General features: G+C 35.6%; 1 protein-coding gene across 1 annotated transcript; it reads right to left on the bottom strand.

The window, feature by feature from the left end:
- Positions 1 to 8,384: 8,384 nt before the first annotated feature.
- chchd7 (coiled-coil-helix-coiled-coil-helix domain containing 7) lies at positions 8,385 to 15,740 on the bottom strand. The gene is made up of 5 exons (XM_041247577.1): positions 15,577 to 15,740; positions 12,371 to 12,447; positions 11,673 to 11,771; positions 10,939 to 11,104; positions 8,385 to 10,810 (listed from the first exon to the last, which is right to left on the bottom strand). The coding sequence occupies exons 2-4, from the start codon at positions 12,422 to 12,424 to the stop codon at positions 11,000 to 11,002; spliced, it is 258 nt and encodes an 85-aa protein (XP_041103511.1). The 5' UTR covers positions 12,425 to 12,447; positions 15,577 to 15,740; the 3' UTR covers positions 8,385 to 10,810; positions 10,939 to 10,999.
- Positions 15,741 to 15,837: the final 97 nt, after the last annotated feature.

The raw sequence follows: 15,837 nt of genomic DNA, 5'->3' as shown, positions 1-15,837 counted from the left end.
AAAAAAGCAGCCAACGTGCTCAAGGCTGCTGTTGTGTGGAAGGCCTGGTTGATGGTGTTTTAAACTGTTTTGAAATAAATAAATAAATAAATAATAGGTACTGTGTAAAGCCTTTTTGTGTGTTGGTTGATTTTTGTTTTAACAGGTAAACAGCTTAGCTGTCCTGTTTGAGTTAGGTTCCTGTTTGTGTAGTTAGTGCTCAAAGAGCCAGGTGTTTGTTTTGTTTCTGTGTTTACTAAAAAAGTAGCATGTAAGTGCTTTAAACTTCCATTTCTGTATCCTGGGTCCTGCTTTTTAAAGGGGCAACCAACTGTGGGGAGGTGCAATTGTATTACATATGGTGGCAGCCTGTGTGGGCAGCCCTTACGACCCAGAGAAAAATGGAGTTAGGAGTTGATCGACCAGATCAACAAGAATACCGCTGCTCGATGGGAGCAGAATGAGAAGTGGAGACTGGAGCTAGGGCTACCGGAGCAGTAGGTTTCTGTTTGTGTAGTTAGTACTCAGAGCCTGGTGTTTTGTTTTTGTTTATTGTTTCTGTTAAAGTGCATGTGCTTTAAACTTCCATTTCTGTGTCCTGGGTCCTGCTTAAAGGGGCAACAAAACGTGAGATGCAATTCTATTACTATAGATAAACAAAACTGGCTGCCAATTACCTAATTAACAAATAGTATAAATCATGAGTAGCGTAAATTAACACAACATGCAGCATGTAGCATGCATCAGGTGCGCCAATCATAATGACACAATCACATCAAATAAAAAAAGTAAGCTAATAGTTAAGTTCATCTATTCAAAGCGACACCAGCCTTCGGCTATTATGTAATTAAGCAATGTTTTAACAGCATGCAATATGCAACAACTAATTTGTTAAAGCAGTACCAACGCTAGTCAGTACATAAAAAATGTGTGTGTGTGTGTGTGTGTGTGTGTGTATGTATAATATATATATATATATATATATATATATATATATATATATATATATATATATATATATAATAGTTCTACACAATGATGTGCTACAATTGTCCTTACAATGAGTAAAGCAAACATTAAAAAATGTGCTGTACTTACAATCAATTCTAAAGAACATACTTATTTTAAAATAAATTGTCCAAAGTTGTCTGCTTTTTACAATGTACCACCTCCCGTACGTGAATCGATGTTAGGTTTTAGCAGCGGTGGGATTTCTGGTTTCAAAAAATAAATCTCAAAATAGTAAATTAAGGTGCAAATGTTGTTTGTTTCATCACATAGGAAAATATAACCCTCCTCCTTGTTCCCGCTTCTTAGCCCTCACATGGCTGCTACTGCAATAATAGCACATTTCTTATAAACGTATACTTGAAATGACTGAGTATTGGGGGGGGGTGTATATAAAGATTAGTTGTTAAATTACTCCAATGTGTGTTTTGCTTTTTGTTTTAGTAGAGGTCAGTTTACTAAATGCTTGTTCTTAATCTGGTAATTATATATGGTATGATAAGCATAGGGTGCCAATACATCTACTGTATATCTGTATTTATCAAAATTAGGGCAAAAGGCAGGAGTATGTTATCAAGTTGAACTTTGAACAGTGATTCTGTAATATATTAACCCAATTCCAGGAAATACTTGTGATATGTTTGTGAGTTCCATGAGCCACTTCAAAAAAATAAAATAAAAAAAATTACAGTAGGCTACATCCACCTGTTTCCACACATTGAAATCGTAACCTGCTACACCTAGCACAGCATTACTATTTTTTATCCAAATATATTTTCTAAGGATAACAAAACATGCTTTTTAAAATTGGTTTGTGTTGTCTTTTAACTGTCATTTTTATTATTAGATGTGACCAATGTCAAATTATTTAAGGAACCCAGAAATCATTTAGTTTGCTTTTAACAGTAAAATCACTTAATAGTCACTTCAGATTTATTATATAGTGGTTTGCAGAAGTATTCACCCTCCTGCAAAGTTTTCACCTTGTTGAATTACAAATGCGTGCAGTTTTTCAAATTTTTTTTTTATTTTTTTTTTTATTGAACACTGTTATATGAGGAGGTTAAATGTCAGCAAAACCTGCAAAGAATGTACAAAATTAAATGTACTGGTTGCATAAGTATTCAACCCCTTAAGTCAGTACCTGGTAGAAGCACCTTTTGTAGCAATTACTGCTATGAGTCTATTTGGCTAGGTCTCTCCTAGCTTTGCATACTAGGATGGTGAAATTTTTGCCCTTTCTTCAAAGGAAAATGGCTCCAGGTCTGATAAGTTTGTTGGATTGTCGATGGACTGCAATCCTCAAGTCTCGCCATAAATGTCCTATTGGATTCAAGTCAGGACTTTGACTGGGCTACTCAAGGACTTTAAATTTCTTCTTGTTCAATCACTCCAGTGTGGCTTTGGCTTTGTGCTTCAGATCATTATCCTGCTGAAATGTGAATTTCCTCCCCATTCAGTCTTGGCTGACTCAAACAGGTTTTCCCTCAAGGATTCACCTGTACTTTGCACCATCCACTCTCCCCTCTATCCTGACAAGCTTCCCAGTCCCTCCTGAAGAGAAGCATCCCCATAACATGATGCTGCCACCACCATGCTTGACAGTTGGGATGGTGTTGACTAGGTGATGTGCAGCGTTGGGCTTGCGCCAGACATAACCCTTGGAATTTAGACCGAAAACTTCAATTTTTGTCTCGTCAGACCACAAAACCTTTTCCAACATGTCTGCAGTATCATCTGCGTGATTTTTCGCAAACTCCATACGTCCTTTAAGATAAGGCTTTTTGAGTTTGTGTAGATTGTACATTGTAAAAGATCCTTGCACTCTCACGGTTCGTTGCCCCTTTAAGAAGAGGCCCAGGAAACCAGAAATTGATTTTTATGGCACTTGCGTGCACTTTTAATAAACACAAATCAACAAAACAATACAAACAAAACAAACACCTAGCTCTTTCTTGAGCACTAATTAATACACACTGGACCCTTACTATCCTCACAGGACGGCTAAACCGTTTACCTGTCGTTAACACAAACACCGTACCTTACTATTGACTGCTCGGAAACAGACCACACATTCTGTCTCCTTTTATTCAGCAGCCCTGAGCAGTTAAGCTGCCTCTCTTAAATACCCTGCACCTGGCTCTAATTTACAATTAACACCAGGTGCAGGGGATTACTAAACAATAAAACAATTAAATCAAGTTGCATTTTCACATGTTTTGGCAGAGAAGGATTTTAACCCCCTCACTGCCATCTTACAACATGTAAAGTCTAATTTGAAAGAGAATGTGTTAGGCCTTGGTTCTCAATAAAAAAAGGGGGGAGGGCTACAAAATGGTTGGGGGTCATAGGGCAAAACCATTATAAACATTAAATACAATTTTTCTACACTTTAAAAAAAAAAAAAAAAAAAGTCACAGCATCCTAACTCGTATAGTTGCAGACAACAGTATTACTGGCATCTGACACTTAATATACTGTAAGATCATGCAAAAATGCATGTTAAACACAAGCATTTACTGAACATTGAGAAGACACAGCCATTGTTAAATCTGATGCTTACAGATTCACACTGAAACTTCAAGAAAAAAGGAATCCAGGGCATACTTTGACAGCTTACATTGGAGTAGAATACATTCAGGTAAAAAAAACAAAAAAAACTGTAACTGTGGTGACTTTATAATAGATTTTTAAAGTTTGATATTCATGAAACTCAACTTGTTTCTAAATAGGGCCCTGGATCTTCGACACTTTACTAAAATGTATATTATCGACTACAGTAGTATTAACAAAGTCTCCTCGTAGCTTTCCTCGAGCATGCTGCTCCAATATCAGTGACTTGTGCAATAATATTTATGATGCTGTTACCTGTTATAATAATAAAAGGAAACCCTATGTAACGACTATTCAGTTACGTAAAAGAAGACACATCAGAAACAATCTTTGCTCTTTGGTTTCTAAAGTCAAAAGTTGTCTTTTGTAGATGACAGACTTTATTATACGCAGACTGTAATAAAAACAAAGTTCAAATGTTAGGAATCTAAAGGGATAAGCGTGTTTGGTAATGTATACATTAGAGTTAACCCTCAAACTAAAAATAAAGTATATATAAAATGTTCTCACAATTTATCAAAGTGATTAAAGTTGTAGATGGGATTAGTCTCCAACTGAGGTGACTTCATTAAACCACTAACATGTGATTATATATAAAAACAGTTAAACTAAAACAAAAAATACAGTATACATAAAATGTTCTGGGTTCAAAATGTTCTGGGTTAGACAGTGCCATTTTAAGCTTTATCCTGCTGAATAGGCAGTAATCTATTGTACACACACTGCATTCACACTGCCATTTCCATCCATCTTTGAAAAAGTATGGCTTCATCCTTGCTGTTTTCACCCCAATGTTTTGCATTATTTTTTCTCTGATGCATATTGACTCTGATGCCTCTAACTCCCACTCATGACAGCTGCATTTCTAATCCAAAGTCAAATGCCTAATACTACATGCATTAAAATGAATATTACAAAAATTAAACTTGGCAGTTCAAATTACTCACTGGTTCAAAGCATACATGACAGGTGAGTAGGTGTGTAATTCTTCTGTACATGCATTTGATGTGTCACTAAGGCAGAAATCACTTAGCCAGCAATTCAAACTTTCCAATGATAATAAATATGAATATGCACAAACAGGGACTAGATTTTTCTGGTTGTCTGGTGTACCCTATCACCAACCAACAAATACATTACCAACTATTGTTTTATATGCAAAAATCTTTGCTGAACAAACCATCTTACAAGTGCAGTGGTACCTCCAAAAGGAATACTTATCAACCAAAGATTGTGTGGGAAATGTGCTCTTCATTTTACCCCCACAATTATTTCTGCAACTGTGGCTGCCAAGACCAGTGCCATATTGCATTACTGACAACACTATGTAAAAGGCACTCCTAATACATTTACTAACTGTGTACATTGTTAGGAAAACTACTGATTCTTGTGACGTGGCCAATGTAGAGCTACCCAAAAAGGCTCAGTCTTATACAGGTGAGGTATCATATTACAAAAAATTGACAAGTTACAAAATAAAATGAAACAAGCCAGTTATTGAAGAGTGGACAGTCCATTCTAGTTTATGTCTGTGGAGCACATGTGGTAAATTGTAACAAACTACTGTGATCCTGTGGTTAGTATTATATTTATTTTAGATTTATTGCATTTATATAGTGCTTTTTATACAAAAGTATTGCAAAGCGCTGTGCAGTACATAGCAGAAAAAAAACACAGTGCATTTGTATAGCATGCCACACATACAACTGCCACAATCAGACCATGTAAATAACAGTATACACATAATAATACAAAAGCAGCAATTTTAAAGTTACATTAAAACCCACTACGATAAGGAAGACATTTTATAAAAGTGTGTTTTTAGTCTTGACTTAAACTGTAATGGTCCCAGTTTCCTTGACAAACAAAGACAGTACTGATATTCTGCAGGATTTATTTAATTTAATTTAATAAAGCATTGTATTAAAAATTACAAATTAATTCTGTAAGAATAAAATACATTGCTATTATTTAAAGGCTACACATATTAAATGATTTTTGCAAAAACTGTCAGCTGGTTTTCCCCCCCAACTATAAATGTCATAAGGCTAAAAGTCCTGCAATATGTGTACTGGAAGACAGACATACGTTGTGTTTCATTTGGTTTTTGGTTCAACCTGTTAGGAGAACCTACAGTTAACAATGAAATTATCAACTCTGTGGGTTTTTTTAATATTAAGATCTAGTAGGTTAAACCTGTTGGAATTATCAAATGTTGCTTTTTACTTTCTTTTAATCTCCGAATATATATATATATATATATATATATATATATATATATATATATATATATATATATATATATAAGGTCACACTGCCATTAACCTGTATAGTCTATTTTGTGTTTGCATTATTTTCATTTCATTAAACCTTTTGTGTTTTACCACTTTGCATGCAGTCTATGGGCATTTGGTCCAGTCCATTGTCAGTTATTTAGTCACTATGACTGATGACTGATTGAAGACATATTAACACAGTTGTCTACTTCTCACAAAAGTTTCATCGTAATAGACAAGAGAAAAACAAAATGTTAGGATGCCGGGGTTCAATCAATTTTCTTTGAAGATTTTTGTGGGGATAAAAAAATATAATTTTTAATCATTCTAATTTTACATAATAATAATAATAATAATAATAATAATAATAATAATACAACATTGATTATGATAAACTGTCAATGCTACTTGGTCTGCCAGTAAGGCTGATTGTATTTTGTAAAGCCCGTTGGCACCCCCTGGTGTTTTTTGAAGTGAAGAAAAACCACACGAGTATAAAAAACAGAGCTGAATCATTAAACTGTATAAAAAGTGGATTTTCAAAGATTATCTCAATTGTGTATTAAGCCTTTCAACACTAATCACCCAATTATGAACCCAACAGCAGTAGTGTCTGAAAAAGCTGTACAACATTATATACTGTAACACTGCCTGCTAGGAACCTGGTCTGTGGAACCTGTTAGGAGAACCTAAAGTTATGTTTGTTTACATCTACATTAAGATCTGGTAATTTATACTTGTTAGAATCATCTGCTGTGTTACTTTTTCTGGCGAGAATACATGACACTTTCATCTAAAATGACAGAACACACAATCTCTCAATGTTAGACTAAAGGTAAGAAAGGGAGACTAATTTGATTACTGGTCTCACCTTCATCCCCTGCAGGGAAGCTCGCACAGGCATCGGTGAGACTAATCCAATGCGTCTCACACTGATGACTTAGAGAGACCTTGTGAGGAATTACCTGGAAGCATGTTAATGGTCTTCAGTAGAGAACATATTGACTATACTGAACTCTGAATAATTTTCAAGTATATTATGAAAAATGGAAGCAATATAAGAATTGGGAACGTGGATAATAAACATATTTAATTTTGGAACACCAACTTTCTGTACCTTTAAGGGGAACCACAAAGCCACAGAAGCTGCTGTTTTGCTGGATTCTCCACTTCCACCCCTAATGTACACGGGGGGGCCTTTTCTTTTTAAATATACTACTTATTTGCATAATTCCATAGTTCTTAAAAAAAAAAACATTTGTACATTTTATTATTTAACCTACTGTTTTACCACTTTCTGGGCAATCTGTGGGCATTTGTGAGTTATTTAATACGATGGAGAACTGATTGATATCATATGAATACAGTTGTACAAACAAGACTAATGTCTACAGTCAGGACCCCAGAGACAAATCTATTTCCTTTTCAAAGGAACACCTTTTTCCCCAGTGAAGAGAAAATGGCTGAACAACGATTCTGTAAGATAACATAAAATTAATTACAAACATACCACAAAAGAAAGATGCTCCAAAAACTAAAAAGGTGATTAAAACATCACTGTCACTGCTTTCTGACTTTCTGAAATTCAAACAGATTCAACTCGACTATGTAAACAAATATGATGGACAGGATATAAACTGCATTATGCAGCAGTCGTCAAACCAGACAGAGAAAAACTTTGCTAACTATACTCTATGAACTTCAAACACATAATCTGTTATCTATTTACTTATGCTGTATCAGCTATATTGAAACAAAATACATAAAGTTGAATTTACTATCCAACCTTGCCTCACTTTTTTTCTTGACTGATTCAGATATTAAATATATACTGCAAACTCAGTCATAGTGGAAAATTAAGTGACCCTCGGGAAGAATATTGTTACCTCAGGGTGTGCCTGCGGCTTCGGGCATTATAGCCCACTGTTGGTAACAATAATAATAATATCTTTATATCGCCTTTCATAGTGGACCACCATCACAAAGTGCTTTACACAGTGAGGCTGTGAACTGTACATTATATGCAGTCACTTATAATAGTAACTTATAACATTGATTTAACATCTCATCCACATGGAGCACAAGGAGGTTAAGTGATTGCTCAGGGTCATAGTGAGTCAGTGGCAGAGATGGCATTTGAACTGGTGACCTTCTGGTTACAAGCCCTGGACTTTAACCACAGGACCACACTGCCTCCTAAATAGTCCTCCCTAGGATCAATCATTTTCTACTATAGCCCTCCTCTCCAGTCCAGAGTATTCCCTAGTATGTTTCCATGTTGACAAAACAAGTTAATTGTCAGTAAACTCGGATGTCCCGTAATATACATATGTGTGGATAAAAGTGCCTGGAGTCTGCAAAAATCTGCAAAAGATTTTTATCTTACTTTGACAACTTATTTCTCCTACTGTATGACAGGTTGTGGCAAAGTGGTAAGTGGTGCACAGGTGTAGAGCTGGTGCAGTACACGTGCAGTAATCCAACAATGAAAGACAGACAAAGTACGGGTGAAATGGTTTCTGTTTTATTTAGCAAATCGGTCTGATAACCAAACAGTAAACAAAAGGAGGGCTGGCGATACACACAGCGATGCATTTTGCGCAGAGGATAATTGTGGGTTGCAGTCTCATAAATAATAATAATTCAGTACATACAAACAAAACACAAACACAGTCACAAGTCCAAAGTGAGTGCTGTAGTGCCTGTGGTGAAGTACAATTTATCCGTGATACAATGTGCAGTGCTGTCTGGTTTTAGTGCTGGCCTTAAGCGACAACTCTGGATCATGTTAGACGTCTAATCTAACAAAAACACACAGTTCTAGTAAAGACAAGACAGACAAAACAAACATAACAGTCATGGTACTTTTCTCTATACAGGTCCTTTCGGTTTAGCGTAACCATCACAAGGAACATTACGTCCCCTTTGCATACCGTCAACCATGACCCCATGTCCGCGCCTCCAATCCAGTTGCCACACCTTTAACCTCCTGGGTCAATGATTTAGTATATCGTAGCTCCATCTCCTTTCTAGACTTCCGCCTAACCCTGATAATGAATTGTTGGGCCATCTAGTCCAGGGTACTCTATTCCCTTTACACAGTGCCCTCACAGGTCAGGAAGGAGATCTAACACCAAGACTCATTCAATCTGTCACACAAATATTGACTTTTTTTCTACATTTCACTTAAGGGTGTTGGGAACTACAAATTATACATAAAATGGTACTTTTGGCCGATTTACTTTTGCCGCGCCAATATCATGAAAACATGTAAACTATCCTTGCTATATGTAGTCTGACAGTTCTCACTGATAACTTGGCGCAAGGCACTACCATTTCTTTCAAAATTAAAAATTAAGGAGAAAGGTACTGTGAAAAGTGTTTTAAAAAGTGTTTTGTTTTACTGGTAAACAGCTTAGCCGTCCACTTGTAGTTAAGAAGACAGAAAGTTTAGTTTAGCACTCCAAAGTGGAGTTAGGTTTATGTTTGTGCATTTGTTTTTGTAAATAATTAAAGCGCATGAAAGTGCTTAAAGTTTTGTGTCTGGGTCTGTGAAAAAAGGGTGAAGTGTGAGCCTCAGTGGGTAAGGCTACATATTACTATATATATATATATATATATATATATATATTCTCTTTTGGTATATACTGTATAATTAAACAGCAAAATTAAATGTTTATTACTGTAAACTGTTATGCTGCCTGGCGTGTCTGTAAGGCACATTATATTTTGTAAAGCCTGTTGGCACCCTCTAGTGTTGTTAAATACAATACTTATTTCACAGGAGAAAACATACAAGAGCCTATTTAAAAAAATAAAAATAAAAAAAGGGAAGAATGATTATACTGTTAATGTTGAAGTTCAAACAAAGATCTAAAATTATTTTTAAAAGGGGCACTATTTAAAAAGAAAAAAAAAATTATAGGGACTATTTCATTGTACAAAAATATGTGTTATTTACACTACCCAAAACTTCTTGAGAAGAACAAATGTTACAGATCTTTTTGTTATCCCTTAGTGTTTTGTTCAGCCCTTTTCATTGCTTCATCTAAAGTCTAAGCAAACAAGCATGTGAAAACAGATTGAGGCACATCAGCTACTTATATGTTTAAATGCCATATGCATAACACATGATGATTTTATGGATACCCAGGAACATAGTACACTTTCCCCAGACTTCAATGAAACCTCTGAATACACAATAATCAAAGTAATATCGAAGACTGATCGCCTCAAAGAAGGGATACATCAGTAATGTCTTAGAGGAATTTGTTTGTCTTGCTAAATGTGAAATAGCGATCTATTTGTTGGCTATTCAACACTTTAATATTGAATTATATTTATAGCAAGTACAGTAGTCTCCAGCACCCATTCACTGTCAGTTGACTTTCTTGACAATGTCATACAGTGCCAAGCTGCTTCCCAATACAGAAGAGGGAACAACTTGCACACTTCAACTAACATTTTACTTACAGTAGCTAACCATTTTGGACATACAATATCAGCAGGTTTTACATGCACATGGAGTGTGTATCAGTATTTGTTGGATAAACATTGATGGCTCATTCTGATCAAGTCCGCATTAAACTCATTATACACTTTTTAGATCCTCATTTTTTGAAGGATGTGCGAGAACCAACACATTAGGAAATATGACACACTGATATTTTGTAATGTAATGCATTGGTACATAACATTTAATTACAGACTGATATTTGTTAAATATATTACAATTTTAAAAAACAAACAGACAAAAAGGTAGAGTGAGGCATGTTTTTTTTTTTTTTTTCCACATCCATCAAACAGGAGGTAGCACACCATGATATTTCATATACAAAATTATTTTTTTGTATCAACACTCCGAGGCACATTAAACTGCACTGACAATTATTCCATATACATACATAATGGACTTCCTTTTACACACTGCATACCATCACATAGTTCAGTTTGGAATCCAATCATAACCTTTTTTTTGTATCAACACTCCGAGGCACATTAAACTGCACTGACAATTATTCCATATACATACATAATGGACTTCCTTTTACACACTGCATACCATCACATAGTTCAGTTTGGAATCCAATCATAATCTTACCAAACAAAAATAAACACAGTGATCAATATGGTTTCCCACCAATAGCTTGTAATATTTGCTGCCTCTCGTCTGCACTCGGCATGTCAGGCTTTACACCGTCCCTCCTCCTCTGCGTCATTATGTTGTGCTGTAAAACAGACAAAACAAATGACCGCCTTTCGAGTGGTGATAAGAAACTCATGATAAACTAACCTAACTTCAACAAAGGACTGAAGTAGCTGTACAAAACATCGTGGGTCTGAATCCGAGCTCAAGATCCAGCCCACATAGTGCCGACATCTAACATGATCATTGATATGTCCAGAGAGTAAAACGAACATCCCCAAAACGATACACTGTGGTTATATGAGGCCAGTGTGATGTCTGAGATATGACTGGAGTTTGCAGCAAATGTGGCCGCCTTGGACAGTTACCATCTGAAATTTGATTGATAGATGATGATTCATGTTCAAGACTGTTGGAATTTCTATACATTTTTCACGATACAAATCAATTTGGCTGTGAGACAATTACATTTTAACCAGACAACTCTTTAAAAAGGAACATGACAGTGGCTGTCAGCTTTGTAGAAAATCTGAAGACAATGGCGTACAGTACTTATACAGTCCTGCCAATATGTATCAGTACCTCAAAACTCCTTGATGAATACAGTCATGTACAGAATATGAACATTATCATTGAAGAAGATCACTTACCCAAAATTTCCTGCAGTTTTTGTATCTTATAAAATAGGAAGAGCACATGTCCTTTTTGTAGTTATTTGTAGCCAAACATTTCCTGGAATCATCGGTTTCCTTTATTTATAAAAATAAATAAATAAACAAAAAGAAAAGTCACATTAAAATTTTCAGCTCTGTTTACGTTTGTTCAAATTTTGCAGCAAGATAATGAACAGCCTTTAACGTGCTATCTCATACACCCCCTCATGCAAGACTTTGTACAGTGTTCCCTCATTTTAAGATGACTCATTATATAACAGAATTGTGCCTATAGTATATTATATACAGTAATACCTTTTCACTAGACTTGTAAAGCAGAACACAAATGGTCTATTTTGTATAGCTTCCGACAATAGGGTATGGTGTTCATTCCAACCTACATTTTCTTCTTATTGGTTTGTAGGTTAAACATAGAAAGCTAAAATTCAAACCAAGCACATAACCAAGTTATTACATTGTGTTATAAATACTAGTCGTTTATGTCAGAAGTTTGCTTGTTAAATTACTAAATAAAAAAGATTCAACCCAGATTTAATGAACCGTACTACAAAAGGTCAGTCCACATCATTCATTAATAAGATTGCAAGACTTACTAAAATCCATAAGGGTGTAAAACTATACATGACAATTCCCACTGCCACACAAAATTCTGATGCATTTCACTGTTTACTTGCCTCTAAACAAGGATTTATGTTCTGGTCTGTCAGTTTCCGTACATTCTTAGACATCCTTGGTATCTTCAAACAAAAGCCTATAATTGGAAATTAATATTAATTTAACATCTAAACATACTGAAACAATATGCTTCTGCCCTGAACACAAAATTAACATTTAAGTTATATTTCGTTATAAAGTAGGCCTCAAATGTATTCTGAAGACATAAACAAACACCCAACGCTTCCTGAGCTTGCAAACCCCTAAGGAAAGCGTGTGGACAGTCAATAAAGATCCAAAATACACTACACAAAAAGACAATACTTTGTGTGGAGGGCGGTTTGTCTGAGCTTTGTCTTTGGAAAAACCTAGTACTCACACACAACGATAGTGCCCCCTAAAATCACGATTTGGTTCAGAGGGAGAAGAGCCCACTACTTAGCCACCAACTATGACCCCCCATTTTTCCTACTGGGGGTGTCAGTATACGATTTGGCCCTCCTATGTTTAATCTGAAAAATAAAGCTCCCTACATTTTTAAATGTCCTCCTTGTGGCAGCGTTGCATATTAAGGCAGTTTTTTCATAAACTGTGATTAATTTATATTAGCAAATGTTTTCTAGCGGCCTTACACACAAACAAGTCTCAATTTAACTGTTTACTATGGCAAAGGGACACGGAAGTGAACATAACATTTTCTTAGTGGGATTTTAAACGGCCAGATTGAATTTACTTTACCAATCTACATGACACGAACTGAACTATACACACCAACATTTATTTTATCAGGTAAAATATCTGACATTCTCAATAACCATTGTGAGAAGTGAATTTTCATCCATTCAGATTTAAACTGCGAGAGAAAGCAGTATTGTTAGGGTTTGCACGGCCATGTTTGTATTAGCGTTAAAGAAACAAGGCTGCAGTAATCTTTATTCAGAATAAGTGCACGCTGTTTTGGATGAAATCTGAAACCTTGCACTTTTTTCAAAATAACCTACTTTGGTAAGCTGTAATAAAAGTTATATATATATGTATATATATATATATATATATATATATATATATATAGAGAGAGAGAGAGAGAGAGAGAGAGAGAGAGAGAGAGAGAGAGAGAGAGAGAGAGAGAGATATAAAGCTTACATTCCCCCCTTCTTTTTTTGGCTTAGCAATGTTCCTGAAAATGTAACTTTTTTTCAGTAAATTGTGCTACCATTACTTATTTTAAAATAAACAATATTAGATATGCAATAAAACCCAATTTGTTTCATGTACTAATTATAGTCCATGGTTGATTATGTGACTACATATAGCATTCATCAGTTCAGTGAATGCTGTATATAGAGTAACACATGTAGGAATATGTTCCTAATGTGCAGATTTGTGATTGACCCTGTCACACCTCGGCAGCAGTAGTAAAACAAGTCCTCAGGTAAAGTCAGATGCTTTATACAGACCTCTTTAAAGAATTTTACTAGCTACCCGAGCTACCCCTGTGTTTTGCAACTTTCTGCACAGATCTCCTCCTCCAACATTGTGGCACTTCCACTTTTTTGTTATTTATTTATACCTGACGGCACCTCGGGCACACAATGTTTAGTTACGGTGACACTATAAAACTAACCCCCCCCCACTTTTAGAAAGGCTCCGGCACTGTTGCCCGCATAACTACTTTCTGCCACTCCACTGAGGTCCACTAACCATAAACCAACTTAGCTTATCTTGTAAGATCTAGATATAAGGTCAAATAGCTGGAGATGAATTAAAGATGCTTGACACAAGTGCATGATTCTATAACTGTGAAGCCCTTATCAGACTTGCAAAATATGGCATTGTGCTCTTTACAAGCTTGTTGTTAGTTGTAAATATGGTGGCTGTTGACATTAAGCGGCGCAGGCAGTGATGACAGTAGTAGGGAGTCTGATAAAAACAACATCAGCCATGTACATATGTATGAAGCTAACTGATACCAGGATTATTTTTTTCCAGTTTAGGGGTCTGTTGCCATGGTAACATAAAACGTAGTAATAGAAAAATGTTGCTTCTGTTTATGTGAATTTCAAAAAGATGCATTGCCCGGGGGGATATATATATATATATATATATATATATATATATATATATATATATATATATATATATAATATCCTTAGACTGTATCCAGGAACCATACATGTATGAAGAGACACTTCAAAAATATATATAAGTGTCTCTTCATACATGTATGGTTCCTGGATACAGTCTAAGGAAACCTGTAATTCAGGGATGTAATTAAGTCTCCTATTGCATATAAATTTCACTCATTCTAGGTTTTACTATGAGCTTGCTTAGCCACAGTGTATAGGTAACAATCTCAGATGTGCCTTATTAAACATAGTAAAACCAGGATCAAAATTAATCAAACTGCTATGCAAAGGGAGTCTTACTTACATCCCTGTGATTTCGTACTAAAATCTTTGTTTATAATTGTTACTTTTGCAATATCTCTCTCTCTCTCTCTCTCTCTCTCTCTCTCTCTCTCTCTCTCTCTCTATATATATATATATATATATATATATATATATATATATATATATATATATGCGACTTCTGTCTTTATAACAAGGTGACCACTAACCATTAGGCTCAATGATGCCGTTTTTAAAATGTTACCATTAACCACCCCTCCCACGTGTATTGTTGTTGCTGTATTATAATAACTTGAACTTGCACAACAATGCATTAAAACTGAGTAGAACAACTTGAACCCCGAACATTCTCTTCTGGACACTAGCATTTGTCCTTTTGTGTCTCTTTTTTTTTTTTTTTTTTGCTCGTGCATGACTTAATTACTCGCAAAGCCCAGAGTCCACGAAGGAACCACACACATCAGTTACATAAATATGACCTTCACCCTCAAGAGCACCACGTTTGTTTCTGATTGATTTACCCTGCACACACATAGTACAGAAAGCCCTCAGTAGCATGCTCCTATTTAATAATATTAATGAAAACGTAATATCAGTGCAGGTGTACAGCGATTCCTGGCACGAAATGTTATATATCTGTGAAGCAGCCGCTACCAAGACACTGGAAATTCAATTGTGCAGGTGACCTGTGTTGAGTAAGTTTAACTGCCCCTGGCACTAGCATGATTCACATACTGACATTTTGTTTCCATTATTTCCTTTAGTTAACAACAATTATATCATTCAACACTTTCCTGTATACTTTCCTTCTTACCTACCTCTCTTTTCGCAACACTGAAAACTCACACACTTAAATTTAGAACGTCATTTACCACCATAGAACAACCCCTTTGCAACCTAGCTTGTTATATTATGCGCCACTGACAGCCGTAAACCCCAACCGACGTTTCAGATTTTGCATTGCTGAGGCAATTAACTGGATGGACTAACAGCGTCTCCAATTGAATATATCGAAACCGCCTTCTCAAGCACATCGACAGCAGAAGACTTGTTTTCGATTGGAACTGAATGTGCCGAGT

The sequence above is a fragment of the Polyodon spathula genome, chromosome 4 (genome assembly GCF_017654505.1).
Source record: "Polyodon spathula isolate WHYD16114869_AA chromosome 4, ASM1765450v1, whole genome shotgun sequence".
Lineage (NCBI taxonomy): Eukaryota > Metazoa > Chordata > Actinopteri > Acipenseriformes > Polyodontidae > Polyodon > Polyodon spathula.
Note: the sequence above shows the minus strand (reverse complement) of the source record. Positions and strands in the feature narration are given on the sequence as shown.